This window comes from Bubalus kerabau, chromosome X, assembly GCF_029407905.1.
Source record: "Bubalus kerabau isolate K-KA32 ecotype Philippines breed swamp buffalo chromosome X, PCC_UOA_SB_1v2, whole genome shotgun sequence".
NCBI lineage: Eukaryota > Metazoa > Chordata > Mammalia > Artiodactyla > Bovidae > Bubalus > Bubalus kerabau.
In genome coordinates this window covers 92,709,632-92,730,584 of record NC_073647.1, presented here as the reverse complement: position 1 = coordinate 92,730,584, position 20,953 = coordinate 92,709,632, and the positions used below count along the sequence as shown (strand labels likewise).

General features: G+C 37.8%; 1 protein-coding gene across 9 annotated transcripts in view; it reads right to left on the bottom strand.

The window, feature by feature from the left end:
* HDAC8 (histone deacetylase 8) overlaps positions 1-20,953 on the bottom strand; it is a 239,528-nt gene that overhangs the window by 179,052 nt on the left and 39,523 nt on the right. The window contains exon 5 of one of the 9 annotated variants that reach the window (XM_055564954.1): positions 3,069-4,445. The exons of the other annotated variants lie outside the window; for them this stretch is intronic. Within the exon in view, the coding sequence (XP_055420929.1) occupies positions 4,385-4,445 (61 nt within the window). The 3' untranslated portion in view covers positions 3,069-4,384. Of the gene's footprint in view, positions 1-3,068; positions 4,446-20,953 lie in introns of those variants that run through there. 9 annotated transcript variants of the gene reach the window in all.

Below are 20,953 nucleotides of genomic sequence, written 5' to 3'. Positions count from 1 at the left end.
TCCCAGCCTTAGAGGTGAATAAGGAAGGTTACTTCTTGGCAGGCTCTGGAAACTTAAAAACATTTTGGAGAACCTAAGACGAGAGTTCTTTCAAATTCATAGGTACTGCAGGTAAAAATCTTAGCTTGGTTTCCTAGCCTTAATAGCCTTTAAAACTTTCAAAATGAGATTTCTTATGAAAAATTCCAGCAAAGCAAGCTTAAAGTATATATGTTAAATTAGCATTTTTGCAACACGTATGTAAATAATCAGGCCAAATCTAATGAGGCCTAATTTTTATTTTTTAATATTTTTAAATTGAGGTAAAAGTCACATAATAAAAAATGATCATGTTAAAGCATACAATTCAGTGGCATTTAGTACATTTATAACACTGTTCAATCTCTACCTCAATCTAGTCCCCAAACCATTTTCACACCTCAAAAGAAAACCCTGAACTAATCAGTCATTCCCTATTCTTTCCTCTCATGTCCCTGACAACTACCAATCTGCATTCTGTCTCTACAGATCTACCTATTCTGGATATTTCATATAAGTGGCATCATAGAATAACATGTGATCTTCTGTCTGCTTCTTTTATTTAGCATGTGTTTGAGGTTCATCCATGTTATAGCAATCATCAGTACTTCATTCCTTTATATGAGTAATATTCTGTTGTATGTATGTACCACTTTTGTTTATACATTCATCTGTTGATGGACATTTGGGTGGTTTCCACTATTTGACTGTTGTGAATATTGCTGCTATGAACATTTGTGTACAAGTATTTTTCTGAGTACCTGTTTTTAATCCTTTTGGATACATACTTAGGGGTGGAATTGCTAGGACATGTGGTAATTCTATATTTAACTTTTGAGGAATAACCAAGCTGTTTTCTACAGGGGCTGCAATTTACATTCTCACCAGCAATGTACAAGGGTTCTAATTTCTCCACATCCTTACCAATACTTGTTATTTCCTGTTTGTTTTTTTAACTCTAGTCATCCTAGTGGGCATGGAGTCTCATAGTGGATTTGATTTACATTTCCATGATGACTGATGATGTCAAACATCTTTTTGTGTGTTTATTACCCATTTGTATGTCTTCTTTGCAGATATATCTATTCAAGTCCTTTGTCAGTTTTTACATTGGGTTGTTTCTCTCTTTGTTGTTGAGTTGCATGAGTTCTTTACATATCCTGGATACCAGACTCTTACCAGATATATGATTTGCAAACATTTTCCTCCATTCTGTAGGCTGTCTTTTCACTTTCTTGATGATGTCCTTTGATGCACAAAAGTTTTAAATTATTATGAAGTCCAGTTCATCTATTTTTTTCCTTCTGTTTCTTGTGAGACCAACCTTAGAGTTTAAGAACAGTCTTTCTAGGACTTCCCTCATGGTTCAGTGGTTAAGACCCCATGTTCCCAATGCAAGGGGCCCAGGTTTGACACCTGGTCGAGAAGCTATAATCCCACATGCCAAGCAGAATGGCCAAAAAAGAAGAATCTTTATTTGAGATTATCTTTGATCAAAAGGAGAAAAATGAATAGAAAGTTTTTTGGTTTCAAAGGAAAACTGACTCATCTATAGCATACCATTCCAGGTTATCAGAATCTAGTTATTGTCTTTGGACAATTTTGTATATCTTTATAAACTGCAGGTTGCTGATGACTATGCCAACTTTGTCTTCTGTGGTAGATGTAATTGACTTCCATTCCTGTGTAGAAAAACCAGCTTTGGTACCTATTTGGAAACTGGACTGGATCCTATTACCTTGCCCAAATTGTTGATCCTTAGCAACTTTTCAATTCTTCTAGTTTTCTTCAATATCTGGCTAATATTCTCAAATCTAACTTCTCCAAATTTTCTTTAACCTGACTGCCCAAATCCCTATTGGGATCCTATGTTGCCTTACAGCTTGCTCTCTTCCCTGGGATCTGAAGCAGTCCTGCAAACTAAAGCCACATGTACCTGGAAGAACTCATCACTGCAGCAGACAATGCCTGACTGGAAACCTCCTTGAATAAGCTGATGCCTGGACCACTAAGGAAGTCTGGAGGAATGCTCAGGTCACATACATCCTTATATGAGAGGTAATCTAGACTTTGGATACTGTCACCAAAAGCACCTGCATCCTCCTTCCACAGTGCTCCTGCAAAATGGGTTTTCCTCCACTTGTCTTAGAATACACTTGACCTTTATGGTTTACTTCTTGGCTCTTACTATAATGCAAACTTTTTCATTAGTATTTTTTTACAGTTTATTTTTCCCTCTTTTAAGATGCCTGATCTCCAAGCCCCTAAAACAACTGATTTTTACCACCACCTCTCAACCAGTGGATTTATAGGAATAACACCAAGACTCCTCATGAGACTATTTCTTAGATGCCTGTTCACCCTACTCTGGTGGCTTATGATTTATCACTATCTGGTGGCCTCTGAATTATTCAGTGATGGATGATATTTGTTTTAACCAAAAGGAGGAAATTACGATGTTGAAGTTTATCTGAGCCCTGTTCTCCCCAGAAAGTGGTGATAGTTAAGAACTCCCATCCCTATCATTTTTTTTTTTTTCCAGGAAAAGGCGAACTGCAAGTGACCATCCTACCCTGGCATATTGTTGAGATAAAACCCATCTCCAGCTTTCCCAATGATTCCTGTAAGACTTGCACATGACCCCCTTATTTACCTGCCTTTATAATGCCAGGCCTCTTTCCTTTCCTTTAATATATTACTCATTAATCAATCCTCTCCCTATTCCAATAGCTGGATAAAATAATTTCTTCAAGTGCATTTTGTCTTTCACATCATCAACACAAATGTATTTGGAAGACAAACCAAGTTCAACATACATATTTCTGAAAACTTTGAGAAATATATCTACAGCTTTGAGGTTAGGTCATTTTTTTGCTTTACCAGAAACACATAGTTTCTACATGACCTGGTGAACTGTAAACCACAGAGTCTATTTTAAAGAAAAAGCACAGGGCTCAGTCAACTGCATTTGCTAATATGCATTTGGTGTTTTCATGTCCATGAGGTCAGAGATCAGGGATTCTTGGATCATGATATCAAGAAAGACCCCGATGTTGGGAAAGATTGAAGACAGGAGGAGAAGGGGACAACAGAAGATGAGATGGCTGGATGGCATCACTGATTCAGTGGACATGAGTTTGAGCAAGCTCTGGGAGATGTTGAAGGACAGGGAGGCCTGTGTGGTGCGGTCCATGGGGCCGCAGAGTCAGACACAACTGAGGCACTGAACTGAATAAGTCATCCAAGGTCTTAAGGTTAGGAAATGGCTGATCTTGAATTTGAATTTAGACAGCCTCTGGCTCCTCAGCCCAAAAGCTTAATCACTTAACTAAACAATTTTCATATCATTCTCTCAATATCTATTGCTTATCATCTTTCTCATAATATTCTCTTCTTCTCTTTCATGTCTCTTTCCCTTTTACCATTTCAGTTTTGTAATGCTGTGAAATGAGTCTATTTTGTCAGTTTTATACTACCTCTTTATTTGTCTTTCCCAATTTACCACTTCACTACTTTTTATGGTGGCTTCTATCCCCTTTGCCATTTTCTGATTTGAGGAACTTTTGGTTAAAAAATGAACCCAACAGATCCTTCTAGGAGCAACTTTTCTATCCAGATGTCTCCTATAATAACCCACCAACTTTAATCATTTTAACTTTCAGGTTATTTGGGTTCGGGATAAATGAGTTTTTAAAATCCCCCAAAGGCGAGTAAATGACCCAGGGCCAAATCTGTACAAATTGACTTTGTGGTGGTCTCTTCCTCTATAACCCCAATTTATCTACTGACCTAGCACCTTTGGATTTAGAATTTATGCAGGAATATGTGTGAAAAAGGATTAGATCAAGAAGGCCCTACTCGTTAAAAGAAACAAATCCATTAACTGTGTGACAAAACCAAAAATGTTATCCAAGAAATAAAATAAACGTGACAGCAGCATAATTCTACACAGTTCTCACTCTCTACACACCATTTGGCATGATAAGCAGTCACTATTGAAGACAAATGAAGGCTTGGGAGAGTAGAAATAAGGTAATATTTACCTGAAAATGAATCAAGAATACTGACTACAAATTCATTATGTTGCAAAGTGCCAGAAGGTCGCTTTTAGAATCTACAGACCATATTTCCTTTTGGATAATTATACAGTCCAAGGTAAACTAATGGAAAAAGTGCAAAGCAGTTCTATTTACCACCAAGAATCTTAGATAGCTTAAAAACAGAACCTAGCATTTGCACTACAGAAAAGTCAAAGTGGTGAGTAGGTCCCTGAAGATTGCTGTAAGATTAACTCAGCTAGGGAATAAATTGAATAGACAGGTCACGATGAACTGAATTCACTTGTTTCCTTTGGACGTGCAAGGTCTCATTTCTCTGGATTTAGCTTCTTTAGTACATTTTTCTCAGATGACACAGGTGGAATTTTCCTGTTGTAAAATATGTCTTTATTCAGTAAAGTATAGATTAGCAAATCAAAGTCTTCACTTGGCTAGTGAATTTTTTTTTTCATATAGTCTACTTTTAGGGAAGAAAGTAAATGAGAAGAAACCAAACAAGTTCCCAAAAGCAATTTCCCAGCATGCAGCCCAGGTTCAGCCCAGATTTCATCAGTATCCGCTACCACCAAGGGTCTTATCCAATTAGAATCTAGGGCATAGGAACACTGAGTAACTAAGAGATAGCAGTAAACTTCAGCCAGCTCCAGTCTACAGTGCTTACTAAGGCAGAAAAGTACAGATAAAATTTTTAAAGAGGTTAAAGAATATGTATGAAACAAAAAAAATGTGTCATGTAACTGTTCCCTGAATCAGAAAATTTAATTAACCAGAATATTCCCTCCCTGAGCACTCTGGTTAATAAAAAATATCACTTTTTACTTTAAACTCTCATTTAATAAACTTAAAAAACCTCAATGGTTTAGACATCAGTATTGGGCTGAGGAATTAAATGTACTTTCTTCCTCCACAAGAAAAATAACATTTTAGGTATGATTGATGGAAATTGTGCCTGCTCAACCTTTTCTAGTTACACAGAAAAAAACACAAAAGCACTGGCAAGGCAGCTGGCCCAGGCTTAATATATATGTATTTGTATTTCTGCACCTGGTCCTGGCACACAAGATGAGTATCTCAAGAGCCAATGACTTTATGTGCTTGCATCCCCAACCTACGTAATAGACCCCATTTAATTGGCTACAGTTTATATTAGGTGTGGATAGGAGGAAATGCCATTGTGTCCAGTGAACTGATCACAACCTCTTTTGAATTAGGAGAGAGAGGATGGTGCCTGCTTTAAAATTGCAGGGAATGCTTTCAGACTTTCTAGCTTCTGCTGATGCAAATCTAGGGTAACTTCTGACATACAAGAAAAACATATGGATGCTCCTCACATATTGTTTTGGCCATAGGATGAAGCCTCTCTACAACATTTGAGCATGTGTCACTTACACTGTTCAAAACTTGGATTAAAAACATCTAGAGTTGTCATGTTATGTCTATGTTAATTATAAATACCCCAAAAGACAGAATATACAATTTTTAGCATTCTTTTTACACCTTTTCTGCAAACAAAGGACTAGTTAAATTCTGAAAAAATTATTCACAATTATTGGGCTTCCCAGGTGGCTCAGTGTTATAGAATCTGCCTGCAAATGCAGGAGATGTGGACGCAGTTCAATCCCTGGGTCTGGAAGCTCCCCTGGAGAAGGAAATGGCAACCCACTCCAGTATTCTTGCCTGGGAAATCCCATGGACAGAGGAGCCTGGCAGCTACAGTCCATGGGATCGCAAAGAGTAGAATACAACTTAGTGACTAAATACACACAGACATCCACAGTTGTTATATACATATATTCTACTCAGTATCTTTCACCTGTAGATTGTGACTTCCTAGTGAAATGGTAATCATTTCTATTTCATAGAAAAGGAACTTTTTATATGAAAAGTAATTTTCATACAATTTTGCAAGAAGTAAATTTTACAAGAAGTAAAAAGCCGTCCTGGCACTCACAGGCCTGGTTGAACAAGGCTTGGAATCTCTGTGTTCACCCCTAGAGGAAGAGCCCTGAAATATAACATCACTGTTGGTTCCCAGTAGTCCAGGGGCCTTTTTGGATGCTTCAGTCTCAGGCAGTCCACCTGAGACAGGACACCGTACGCAATCAGACTGCAGGTAGGTGCTAGGGACTCATTCTGTGCTCTGTCTCTGTAAAAAGGTTTGTAGACAATGCAAAATACTCTTGACCCTGCCCTTGAGGAGCTAATGACTAAGTTGAATTAAGGTGTAAGAAAGACTAACGTAAAAAAAAAAAAAAAAAAAAAAAACCCATAAGATGTGCATGAATAAGTGTCAAAGTATATGGTGTAGACATGCTTGTCTCAACTTCCAACCACCTAACTCTAAACCGGAAGCTTTCTTCTATGAGGCTCAGAGGATTTATGATCTCATTTACTCTCATTAGCACTATGTGAAGTTGGAAAAAATGGCTATTCCTCTTTTACAGTTAGGAAACAAAGACAATGTATGTCCCAGACTACTTAAGGAATTTGCCACGTGTTCCAGAGCCTCTAGCAGTGCTCTGGAACTCCCACAGTTCCCTGCTCTATTGCACCGTTACATTGCTCATTATAACATTCTAAAGCACGATTCTGACGATATCACTACCCTGCTTAAAAACCCCTCAATGAGTCCCCATGCCCACAGGAAGAAAAGATCCTTTCTTTGGCATAGGACACAAGGCCCTTCATAATTTTGTCCTTGACTGTTTCTCAGGTCTCATCTCACCATCGCCCTCAAGTACCTAACACTTAACTGCATCAGACTCTTCTCCCTATCTTAAACATAATACATTCTGCAAGTCTCTGTGGCTTTGCATGTGTCATCTTTGCTTGACAACCTCCTTGCCATCTTTTAAAATCCAGCTGTGAAGATGTCCCTAAAGTTCCACCTTCTTTTCCCAGGCATACAATTGTTCTAGCAGTTTATTCAAACCTCCACCATAGTACTTAGCAAACCAGGCTGCAATGATTAGTTCCTATACCTGTCTCCTCTATTAGACTATAAACTCTTCGAGAGCAAGGACTGTACCTTATGCATCTTTATACTGTCAATACCTAGCACAGTACTTGGCACATGATAGGCTCTGAAGAAAGCTTTTTAAATACAATATTGTGAAGTAATTAACCTCCAATTAAAATAAATAAATTTATATTAAAAAAATTTAAAAAAAATTTTAAAGAATTTATAGGAATGGTGAAATGTCTAAAATATGGAGGAAAAGATTTCTATTATTTATATTGAATAAATAGAAAAATTACCTTTGGATTATACATTTACAAATTCAAATGTGATAAACTAGAAAAACAAAGGAACATATCACTAAAAAATAGACTGATCAGTACCCAAATTAGGAAACTTTAAGGGCCCATGACTCATTGACCAATCTCCCTCTCAGAACATACAAACAGACCAACCGTGGGTTTTCATAGAGGCTGGTCCTGGCTCTAGAGACATGTCATTAGTTTTTTGTTTCTTTAAATGTGTGATAGAATAGGGAGCTTTGTATTAAACATGTCTCCAAATAAAGTTAGATGTGGCAGTACTGTTTGGTAGACACACTTAAAACTGAAATGACTTGCATCAATTGGCAAAGTGGATGGATTTCTCTTGGGTGAAATTTAATGTGGAAGGTAATTCACTGATGTGAAACAAATGAAGAGGGTGGAAGATATGCTGGAAGGTCATATTTGAAGGAGTTCTGAGTATTGCAGCATAGCTGCAGGCCTCCAGGAGACTGAATCTAGGAAATAAATAGCTTCTTCAACTCATGGCTACTCCCTCAAACCAATGGTCAGGCTTTAAATGTAGATAGAATTGTTCAGGGCATATTTGTCTTTGCAGTGACAAGCACATGCTGAAGTGGTGACTGCTGTCAGTAGCATCACCTTTAAATATCGAAGACAAAGATGTGGAAACAGCATGAAGGAATATCAAGACAGCAAGTTCCTAGTAGGTGTGCATGTTTGGGCAGAAGTCAGATCAATAGTTTTTAAACTTTTCTTAAGCAGCAGAATTTTTTTTTCAAATGAAATTTTATGTGGAATCCCAACATATAAAACAAACAAAATTAGCAATACTCTGGCTAAAGTGTGAGTAGCAGATGGTCATCTGGGCATTCGAACCCTATATATTTAGTAAATCCTTTACCTCCTATAGTGGCTACTGAAGCACCTCTAAAGAATTCCTGGGATCGATGCTGTAGAAAGGTTTCTACGTGGAGAGAGAGGTTAGACTAGGTGACTTCTAGTTCTTTCTGACTCTGAAAGTCTATAGTACGATAATCCTCCTAATTTGTAATACTCTACAAGGAAAAAGAATCTGAAAAAAGATATATATGTATCTCTAACTGATCACTTTTCTGTACACCTGAAACACAACATTGTTAATCAACTACACTTTAATACATTTATAAAATTATAAAAAATTGATAATCTTCTAATATTCCAGATTATCCAGGATATCAAGATTTTATCCCATTTACAGGAGAGTCCAGTAGAGGGCAACACAAATAACTAAGTGTTTGAGGAATATTTTTTCCCAGAGCTGTATCTAATTCTTAATTTTAATTTTTTCATGAAGACAGTTTTTGTAGTACTTTAAAATTCACAGCAAAATTGACAGGAAAGTACAAAGATATTCCCTACAACCCTTTCCCTCACACGTGCATAGCCCACTCCTATCAACATCTTTCACTAGAGTGATGCGTTTGTTACAACTGATGAACTCACAGACACAGCATGATTACCCAAAACCCATAGTTTACATTAAGGTTCATTCCTAATGTTCTTCATTCTATGGATTTGGACAACTGTATAATAACAAGCATTCATCATATGGTATCATACAGAGTATTTTCATTGCTCTAAAAATCTTGAATAATAATCTTAATGAGGGATTACTTATTTGGCACAGGTAACAAAAGAGGCTTCTCTCTTCTTCCTCCTTTGACACACACATCTGTACTGAGCACTCACTCTGTTCTATACTCTGGGAATAATGATGAACAGATAATACAGATAAGAGCTTATTCTCAAGGACCTCACAGTGTGTGAGGGGTAGGGTTGTAGAAGCAGATGGAAAAATACAGAAACAAACAAGAAAACAACATATTGTGACAAGCAATATTACAAAAATAGCACATAGTAATGTGATAGAGAGTAATAGGGTGTGGACGGGGGCTACCTCATATAGGTTGGTCAGGAAAGCTTCTCTGAATAGGTGATGTTTAAACGGAGACCTGTAAAATGAAAAGAAACTCACCCATACAGAGATGGAGAAGTCTTCCAGGCTGAGAGAACAGCACTGTCAAAGCTCTGAGCCAGGAAAGAACTCCCTTAGCCTCTTTGAGTAGCAGAAAGGCCAGCGCAGCTAAGACACAGTTAATGATGAAGAATGGCACAAAATGAGTTCCAAAGGGACCAAATCACAGGGGCTATCACAAGGAGTATGGACTTGGTTCTCAATGAGATGGGACGCCATCGGAGGGTTCTGAGCAGAGCAGGTATAGCATCTGATATGAATTCCCTTTTCTTCTATGAAGAGATATTGTATAAGTAGTCATTAGCACAAGGTAGAATGGCGAAATTTGGTAGGAAAGAGAAAATTCAGGAGAACTACTGCCAAGAAAAGTTGAAGTGTTTTATTTAATGGTACAAAGCGAATTTCTTGGAAAGATTTAACCAAGAAAGATGACTTCTTTAGCCTTCTCATAGCTGGCAGATGTGACAATTTAGCCTGGTGTCACAGGCACTGGGAGAGCTGAGGCTCATAGTTGTCTCCTGACTCTTAATGTTCTTTTCACTAAATTGCTTCTAATTGCTTACAGCAATTGCCAACAGCAGTTGTGAAAGAAGGCAAAAGGCAGAAATATAGTACTTTCTTTCTCAAGGGCTCCTGAGCATTCAATTTTTCTCTATAAGAACCTACCTGAGCACTTATTAATACTTATGACTTAGTTTACCATGGTAAACCATGTTAGGCAATTTCCTTCTAGCATCTGAACTTTAAATCCCAACTTTAAATCAATCTGACCACTCAAATGTTTATTCTGCTCCCAGAGCGAGGATGACCAAAAGCTGTTGAAATAAATCACATAACTGCATATTTACACCATCATTCAATAATGGTTCCCAGTCTCAGGTGGGTTTCAAGGCTGCTTAGTCATCATTGACTTCTAATTGTCTCTTTCTCGCTCCTTACAATGGATACCACAAACTCACCAAGTCCCAGTACCCTGCTCAAAAGTCCATCATGTTCATAATAAAATCCAAAGTCCTATCATGGTCCACAAAGTCTTGCATGATGGAGCCCCTGTCCACTTCTGGGCCCTATCCCTCCACTGTCCCCATTACTCTGCTCCAGACACAGTGGCCTTCTTGTTATTCCTAAGAAACATCAAAAGGATAATGGTGTGCATGTCTGCAGTTACATGGTTTGCTTTTGTTGTTGTTCAGTTGCTCAGTCCTATCTGATTCTTTGTGACCCCATGGACTGCAGCACACCAGGCTTCCCTGTCCATCACCAACTTCCACAGCTCGCTCGAACTCATGTCCATTGAATTGGTGATGACATCCAACCATCTCATCCTCTGTTGACCCCTTCTCCTCCTGCCATCAATCTTACCCAGCATCAGGGTCTTTCCAATGAGTTGGCCCTTTTCATCAGGTGGCCAAAGTATTGGAGCTTCAGCTTTAGCATCAGTCCTTCCAGGGAATATTCAGGGTTGATTTCCTTTAGGATTGACTGATTTGATCTCCTTGCTGTCTAATGGACTTTCAAGAGTCTTTTCTAGCACCACAGTTCAAAGGCATCAGTTCTTCAGTGCTCAGCCTCTTTTATTGTCCAGCTCTCACATCTGTACATGACTACTGGAAAAAACAGCTTTGTCTATATGGAACTTTGTAGGCAAGTAATGTCTCTGCTTTTTAATACACTGTCTAGGTTTATCACAGCTTTTCTTCCAAGGAGCAGGTGTCTTTTAATTGCATGGCTGCAGTCACTGTCTGCAGCAATTTTGGAGCCCAAGAAAACAAAGTCTGTCACTGTTTCTACTGTTTCCCCATCTATTTGCTGTGCAGTGATGGGACTAGATGCCACGTCTTGGCTTTTTGAATGTTGAGTTTTAAGCCAGCTTTTTTGCCTTCTTTCACTTTCATCAAGAGATTCTTTAGTTTCCCTTTGCTTTCTGCCATAAGGGTGGTGTCATCTCCATACCTGAGGTTACTGATATTTCTCCCTGCAATCTTGATTCCAGCTTGAGCTTCATCCAGCCCGGCATTTCATATGATGTACACCGCATATAAGTTAAATAAGCAGGGTGACAAAATACAGCCTTGACACACTCCTTTCCCAATTCTGAACCAGTCTGTTGTTCCATGCCTGGTTCTAACAGTTGCTTCTTGACCTGCATACATGTTTCTCAGAAGGCAGGTCAGGTGGTCTGGTATTCCCATCTCTTTCAGACTTTTCCACAGTTTGTTGTGATCTACACAGTCACCTAGAGCCAGACATCCTGGAATGTGAAGTAAGTGGGCCTTAGAAAGCATCACTATGAACAACGCTAGTGGAGGTGATGGAATTCCAGTTAAGCTATTCCAAGCCTGAAAGATGATGCTGTGAAAGTGCTGCACTCAATATGCCAGCAAATTTGGAAAACTCAGCAGTGGCCACAGGACTGGAAAAGGTCAGTTTTCATTCCAATCCCAAAGAAAGGCAATGCCAAAGAATGCACAAACTACCACACAATTGCACTCATCTCACACGCTAGTAAAATAATGCTCAAAATTCTCAAAGCCAGGCTTCAGCAATATGTGAACTGTGAACTTCCAGATGTTCAAGCTGGTTTTAGAAAAGGCAGAGGAACCAGAGACCAAATTGCCAACATCTGCTGGATCATCATAAAAGCAAGAGAGTTCCAGAAAAACATCTATTTCTGCTTTATTGACTATGCCAAAGCCTTTGACTGTGTGGATCACAATAAACTGTGGAAAATTCTGAAAGAGATGGGAATAGCAGACCACCTGACCTGCCTCTTGAGAAACCTATATGCAGGTCAGGAAGCAAAAGTTAGAACTGGATATGGAACAACAGACTGGTTCCAAATAGGAAAAGGAGTACGTCAAGGCTGGATATTGTCACCCTGCTTATTTAACTTATATGCAGAGTACATCATGAGAATCGCTGGGCTGGAAGAAGCACAAGCTGGAATCAAGATTGCCAGGAGAAATCTCAATAACCTCAGATATGCAGATGACACCATCCTTATGGCACAAAATGAAGAAGAACTAAAGAGCCTCTTGATGAAAGTGAAAGAGGAGAGTGAAAAAGTTGGCTTAAAGCTCAACATTCAGAAAACTAAGATCATGGCATCTGGTCCCACCACTTCATGGCAAATAGATGGGGGAACAGTGGAAACAGTGGCTAACTATTTTTCTGGGCTCCAAAATCACTGCAGATGGTGATTACAGCCATGAAATGAAAAGATGCTTACTCCTTGGAAGGAAAGTTATGACCAACCTAGACAGCATATTAAAAAGCAGAGACATTACTTTGCCAACAAAGGTCCGTCTAGTCAAGGCTATGGTTTTTCCAGTGGTCATGTATGGATGTGAGAGTTGGACTATAAAGAAAGCTGAGCACCGAAGAATTGATGCTTTTGAACTGTGCTGTTGGAAAAGACTCTTAAGAGTCCCTTGGACTGCAAGGAAATCCAACCAGTCCATCCTAAAGATCAGTCCTGTGTATTCATTGGTAGGACTGATGTTGAAGCTGAAACTCCAATACTTTGGCCACTTGATGTGAAGAGTTGACTCATTTGAAAAGACCCTAATGCTGGGAAAGATTGAGAGCAGGAGAAGGGGATGACAGAGAATGAGGTGGTTGGATGGCATCACCGACTCAATGGACGTGGGTTTGGGTGGACTCTGGGAGTTGGTGATGGACAGGGAGGCCTGGCGTACCGTGGTTCATGCGGTTGCAAAGAGTTGGACACGACTGAGAGACTGGACTGAACTGAACTGCATAAGATTTCTCAAGAGGCAGGTCAGGTGGTCTGGTATTCCCATCTCTTTCAGAATTTTCCACAGTTTATTGTGATCCACACAGTCAAAGGCTTTGGCCTAGTCAATAAAGCAGAAATAGATGTTTTTCTGGAATTCTCTTGCTTTTTCCATGATCCAGCAGATGTTGGCAATTTGATTTCTGGTTCCTCAGTCTTTTCTAAAACCAGCTTGAACATCTGGAAGTTCACAGTTCACATATTGCTGAAGCCTGGCTTGGAGCATTTTGAGCATTACATTACTAGCGTGTGAGATGAGTGCAATTGTGTGGTAGTTTGAGCATTCTTTGGCATTACGTTTCTTTGGGATTGGAGTGAAAACTGACCTTTTCCAGTCCTGTGGCCACTGCTGAGTTTTCAAAATTGAGGTATAATTTAGATACCATAAAGTTCATCTATGTTAAGTATACAATGCAACGAGTTTTAATAAATTTACTGAGCTGGGCAACCATCACCGTAATGCACTTTTAGAACCTTATCATCCCAATAAGACTCCTCATGCTTATTTATAGTTAATCCCTGTTTCTACCCCTAGATCCAGTCAAGCACTTTTTTGGTTTCTGTCTCTATAGATTAGTCTTTCTGGACATTTCACATAAATGGAATCAAACATATGTGGTCTTTTCGATGTGGCTTCTTTTACTTAGCATAATGTGTATTATGAACAGTTTTAGTTTTACAGAAAAATAAAACAGACAGGACAGAGAATTCCCATATATCCTCTCTCCAGAATACAGTTTCCCCTATTAACATCATGTAGTAGCATGCTACATTTGTTACAATATTGACATATTACTATTAAATAAAATAATAGCTTACATTAGGGTTCAGTCTTACTGTTGTACAGTTATATGAGTTTTGACAAATGTATGATGTCATGTACCCACTATTACACAATCACATAGTTTCACTGCCCTAAAAATCCCATTTTCCACCTAATTGTTCCTCCTCTCTCCTCCGGGCTGCTGGCAATCACCTATCATTTTATTTTACTGCCTCTCTAGTTTTGCCTTTTCAGAATGTCATGTAGTTGGAATCATACAGTCTGGCTTTTCAGACTGGCTTCTGTCCCTTAGCAATATGCATTTAAATTTTCTACATGTCTTTTCATGGCTTGATAGGTCATTAAAAAAATCAGCTTTACTGAGCTCTAACTGATATATATATTTAAAGTGTACATCATGGTGATTTGATATATGTGTACATTATGAAAGGACTGCTCCCACCTAATTAATTAACACATACATCATCTCACATATTTATTATTATCTTTTTGTGAGAATATTTAAGTTCTACTCTTAGCTAATTTCAATTCTACAATACAGGTTAGCTCATTTTTTCTTGCTGATAATATTCCATTGTAAGGATGTAAGATTTTGCTCATCCATTTATCTATTGATGGACTTCTTGGTTGCCTCTAGATTTTGGCAATTATGAATTAAGTTGCTATAAAAAAAAAACTGTGTGCATGTTTTTGTATGGACATTAAGTTTTCAACTCAACTGGATAAATGTCTTGAGAGCTAACATGATTGCTAAGCATGCTTTTGAGGTTCATTCACACTGCAGCATGTATCAGTTTTTCATTACTTTTAAAATCCCTGAATATTATTGTTATACAGATATACCACAATTTGTTTATCCATGCACTAGTTGATGAACATTTGAGTTTTTTTCACTTTTTGATTATTATTAATAACCAAACAGAATAGAACAGAATAGAACTCCTATGAACATTCATGTGTTTTTGTGTAGCTATATGTTTTTATTTCTACCAGGAGTGGAACTGCTGGGATGTATGATAAATTTATATTTAACTTCTTAAGAAAGTATTAAAATGTTTCCCAAAGTGTCTACACCACTCTACATTCCCACCAGCAATGTATGAGGTTGCTTATTTCTCAACATTTACTGTCTGTATTTTTGTTATAATCATTCTTGTGGATGTTTAGTAGTATCTCATTATGATTCTAATTTGCACTTCCCTAATGATTAGTGATATTGAGCATCTTCTCATGTGTTTATTAACTGTTCATATATATATTTTTGGTAAAATGTCTATTCTAATCTTTTGCCCATTTTAAAATTGGGTTGTCTGTCATACTGAATTATAAGAGTTCTTTGTATATTATAAAAAGACCTTTACAGATATGAGACCTTTATCAGATATGTAATTTGCAGGTATTTTTTTTCCCAATTTATGACTTGTCTTTTCATTGTTATAATGGTGTCTTTTGAAGTTTTTAATTTTGATGAGTCCAGTTTATCATGTTTTTGTTTTATGAATCATGCTTTTGTTGTTGCCTTACCAAAGTCTCAAAGATTTTCATTTTATTCTCAAAGTTTTATAGTTTTAGCTCTTAAATTTAGGTTTCATTCACTTTGAAATAATTTTATGTATAGTATGAGGTAAGGGTTTAATGTCATCTTTTTATATCTGTGGATCCAATTGTCCCAACACCACTTGTTCAATTCCACCATACATTTTCAGTTTTAAAAAGGAGTGTTTAACTCCTTATTTCAAAAACTTTCAAACCTACAAAACAGTTGAAAGGACAGGACAATGAGTAGTCATGTATCTTTCAGCTAGATTAACAAATTGCTTCTAATTTCCACATTTGTTCTCTTTCTAAACAAAACATGCAGGCACATGCACACACATATACCTTTGTGTGTGCATGCTCCGTTTCTCCTTCCTACTTTGCTGAGCCATCTGAAAGTAAGACACAAATACGAAGATACTTCACTCCCAAATACTTCAGCATGCATGGGACAGTCAGTAAGTCAACTGGCCTTGTCTCTTTAAAAGCCATTATTATGAGAAACAAAAGAAGTTAGATGAATTGTTCTAGAGTAAAAGAGAATAATTTTGAAATTATCTCACCCAAGAAAAAAATCAACATTAATTCAATATAATGACATCTAAAGTATATTCCATATTCAAATTTACCAAATTATTCCAAAAACATTTTTCAAAGCTGTTTGTGACCCACCATCCCCTCAGTTCAGACTCCATCCAAGGTTGACAGACTGCCTTTTATTGTTAGAGCTCATTGTCCTCTTTTAATCTAGAACAATTTATCTACCTTCTTTTGTTTTTCATAATGGCATTTTGAAGAGTCCAGGCCAGTTGACTTATTGAATGTCCCACATTCTGGGTTTGTCTAAGTATTTCTTCATATTTAGATTTCAGGTTAAACATTTTTGGTAAGGATATGTCATAAATGGTGTTCTGTACTTCTTATTACATCACATCAGGAAGCACAATGTCAGGTTGTCCTGGTATTGACAATGCTGGGTTTAATCACTTGTTTAACCTAGTGACTGCCAGATCTTCCCATTGGAAATCTACATTTCCCTCTTCGTAATTATCAAGGAATCTATGGAGTCATAATTTGAGACTGAGTGAATATCCTGTTCCCCAAGAACTTTTTACCCAATGGTTTTAGCAGCCATTTGATGATCTTCGCCAAAATCAATTATTAAACTGGGGGCTGCAAAACTGTGATTTTCTATTCTATCTTCCTTCTACATTTATTAGCTAATATTCTTCTGGAAGAAAATCTTTCTCCCCCTTCACCTTTCAGAATATTGCTATGGGGTAATAGATTATTATTATCATTATCATTATTATTTTACTGCTATAATCCAATTCCATTAATACTTTCACAATTTCTAAAAAATACATTTCCTAGCCCAGTCTACAGAAAAGGCCTAAAAGCAATGCACATCAGTAGCACTGAGCATACCTAGTGCTTAGCTTGTGGTTCTGAAATACCATTTCCTATTAACAGGAACCAGAGCTCCTGAGAGAACTGGCTGATTCCAGACCTGGGGCAGGGAAAGTTCAGTGTAAACTGTGGGAACCTTGTACACCAGAAAGCAAAGATGCACTAGAGACCTGATCGGGTCATGTATAAAACACATAGGAGCTGGCTTGAAGGGGCTCTCACTGGCCAAATTTGGGATAATGTGAGCAATCCTTTAAAAATTATCCATATTTTACTAAACTTCATCTATAGCTTCCCTTCTCTCTCTCTCTAAACCTGTCTTTTTCTCTACAGCCTTATTTTTTTCATTGTTCATTTGCTCTTCAGTCTGCTCTTTTAACAGCACTGAAAATTATACCAGTGATCGTTTGATTGCCAATTCCACAGACTCTTCCTCAGTCCTCAACAGACTCAACTTCACAGTCACTTAATAACCCTTTGCCCTCCCATGCTACACTTTCTTCTCTTCTTCCAAGCAGGAACAAATAGTCTATATCCAGTTTCATGACCTAACTAAGACGAGAAGAAAAAGAACCTAAAATCATGAGAGAGAAGACCCAGGTTGGAGGGTTGGGATATACGTGCTAGTGGCCACATTTTCTCCATCTTGGTATTTTCAGGGCTTAACCAGTGGGTGGCATCCAACAGGCACACACAAATGTGGCTCACTGTCTGTGACACCTGGGGCAAGCCACTTCTCCATTCCGAGACTCAGATTCCCCAATAACACCAAGTTCTAGGGGTTCTTTCAAGAACATTCGTGTACATGCTGTGAACTCTAAAGGTTATTCAAAGTAAGAAATGAAAAAGTTCTTATTTTTTCTCTGTTTGGTCTTTCTTCCCAAACATCCCCTCACCCTGCCCAATTAAACTTTCCTTGACCATCTTCCTCAAGTGACCATTTCTTTCCTTTAGTTTTCTACACAATTGCTTGCTTTCTCCACTTCCTTCTTTCCCATTTACTTTGCAGCTGTCTGTTCCACTTAAACTCCTTTTACCAGGTTTACCAGCGACAAGTAACCTTTAATATCCATCTTACTTGATCAGCACCTGACACTGGTAAACATACCCTGATTCTTTCTTTTGTTTGAAATAGTTATCGCCAGTGTTGTGTTAAAGCCAGCTAGGGAGATCTGAGTATCCAATATTCAGGAATTTTGGAAGCCCTTGGGATTATTTATATAATTGAAATTATCAAATACTACAAATTTAGGGCTTTATTTTTTTTTCAGATATCTGATTTATCAGCACAATACTTGTTACTGTTTCTATAAATGACACATGCTCAATAAAAAATGCTCAACTATGCAAACTTTATCAAAAAGTACAATGACTTGAAATCTCACTTCTGGGGGGAAAAAAACACAAAACTACTGTTTGCTAGGAAGCAAAGTTTTATTTAATGAAGAAAATGTTACACTGCTGCTTTATAACCTTCCATAATATGTCACGGCCATATTCTATGGATATTTCAATGTCAATAAATATAGAGCCATGTTATAATTTTTAAAGGCTGAATACTATTCTGTTGTTTGTATCTGCCATAATAATTTTCCTACTGTTGAATATTTTAGGTTGTTTTTGCTATCATGATGCTGGGAACAGTGTTGCTACACGTATTTTAAAAATCCATGTGTACAATTTTGTATCCCCTTTGGGGTAAATTCCCAGAAGTAAGATTGTTGTCTCATAGAATCTGTTTATTTTTATTTTGATACATACTGCTAAACTGTTCTTTGGAAAGTCCAAAAGAATTTACATTCTCACCAGCAAGTACACAAGAATGCCTGTTTCTTTGTAGCCTTGGTAACACTGTTCTATCTTTTATATCTTTGCCAATATCATAGATGAACAAGAAAAACACATGATTTTGCTTTCACGTCTTTGATTATCAGTGAAGATGAGCATCTTTTTATACGTTTATTGTCTTTTTATATGTCTTTTGATAACTGCCTTTTCACTCCTTTACTCATTTTTCTAATGTGGATGGATGACTTTTGCCTCTCATCCTTTCTTAAAACAGTTTCCTTCCTTAGATTCCTGTACACTACTTGTTTCTGAGGCTCCTTCTACAATGCTATCAGTTCCTTCTCTGGATTCTTCCTCTCTGCCCCTTAAATGTTGATGTTGTCTTTTCACTTCTGCACAACCTACTTTTTCTCAGTGATCTTATCCATTCTTGCGATTTTAACTGAAATCTCTAACAATATGAACAATCCTGATAGTAACAATGCTATGAACAATTGCAAACATTTATTGCGCATTTACTATGGGCCAGGTACTGTATTAGTGCTTATATGGAATAGCTCAGTTAAGTTATTTCTCACAGGAAGTAAGTAAAACTGGTACTAGCCTGAAGCTCCACTTTATGGAGGGAGAAATAATCAAGAAAGTTTAACTGACTTGTTCAATGTCACAAAATTAGTATGCAGAGCTGGGACTGAAACCCGTCTTGTCTGGTGCTAACTATACTATATTACGTCTTGTGACTGTATGCTGTATATCATCTACATTATAGTCCACAGGCCAAACCCAGCCTGATGTGTTTTTGTTAATAAAGTTTTATCAGAACACAGTATACCCATTCATTTAAATATTGTCTACGATAGCTTTGAAACTAAAACCACAAAGTTGAATAGGTACAACAGATACCTTGTGGCCTACAAAGTCTAAAGTATTTACTATTTGGACCATTCCAGGAAAAGTTTATCCACCTCTGCTCTGTTCATTGATAATTCCAAAAATCTACCTATCTTCTGAGCTCTCTATCTACTTATCAACTGAACACCTCTAGCTCATAATGCTTCAATCTCAAGTCTTGAAACTGTACTCTTAAGGTATCACTTCCTGCCATTTCCAGCTTCATACCCTCTAGCCCAGGGATGTGACATGCACAATTGCCATTCCTCTTTTTAATACCCATGGCAGATATTGCCAATTGATCATGTTACTCTTTCCCATTAACCCCAGACAAGGCGTCAGAATCCTTCTTAATACAACCCTTTCATAAATGAAAGCCTAGCCTGAGACTGTCAGTGGAAGGTACAAAGAAGGGGTTGGAGTAAAAAACCATTTAGGAAGCAGAATCAGCAAGATGTGGGGATAATGGAGGCCTGTATTTCTAGCTTTGACAGTGATAGGTAGACAATGATACCTTGATTGAGAGCTACTGCTAATCAAATGCAGTTAGCACATGAGGTAAACTTATTTGCCATCCCTGTAGTGGAGCCATAACCAGCTTCCCATTCATCCTAGATGATGACCAGGTCCTTTCATACTTCTATATACCTGCATGTGATTCTTCACCCCGAAATCCATACTCTCCCTGCTCTGCCTGGCAACAACCTTTTCAATGTCTGACAACCAACTCAAATGTCATGACCATGAAGCCTTTCCCCAAGTGGGTTAGCCATTTCCACATGGTGCTCCCACCTGTCCAGAACTCTATCATATAACAAACACATAATACATACATTATATCACATCTGTTTTTCACAGTTTGGTCTGTCCACCCCACTAAACCAAGAGATTCCTAAGGGCAGGGCATATATCTTAATTATCTTTGCATTCTTGGCATCTAGAAGTATCCAGGACACAGCAGATTGTCAGTATATTAAATTGAAAGGAGGATAAAATCATTGCTGGTGCCACCATCTACCTAGAACAAAGCTTAATACATAATTCTTGACTCTAGTACCTTCTTCGCATCTCCCACTGCCAAACTCAGACCAGACCGTCATCATTTACACTCTGGATTATTGTTACAACCTCTCTGCCTTTAATCTTGGTCTTTCATACTGATCAGTACAAAGATCTGTATAATCAAAATTTTTCTAGTAGTCATGTATGGACGTGAGAGTTGGACCATAAAGAAAGCTGAGTGACTAAGAATTAATGCTCTTGAACTGTGGTGTTGGAGAAGACTCTTGAGACTCCCTTGGACTGCAAGGAGATCCAACCAGTCCATCCTAAAGGAAATCAGTCCTATTCATTGGAAGGACTGATGCTGAAGCTGAAACTCCAATGCTTTGGCCACCTGATGCGAAGAACTG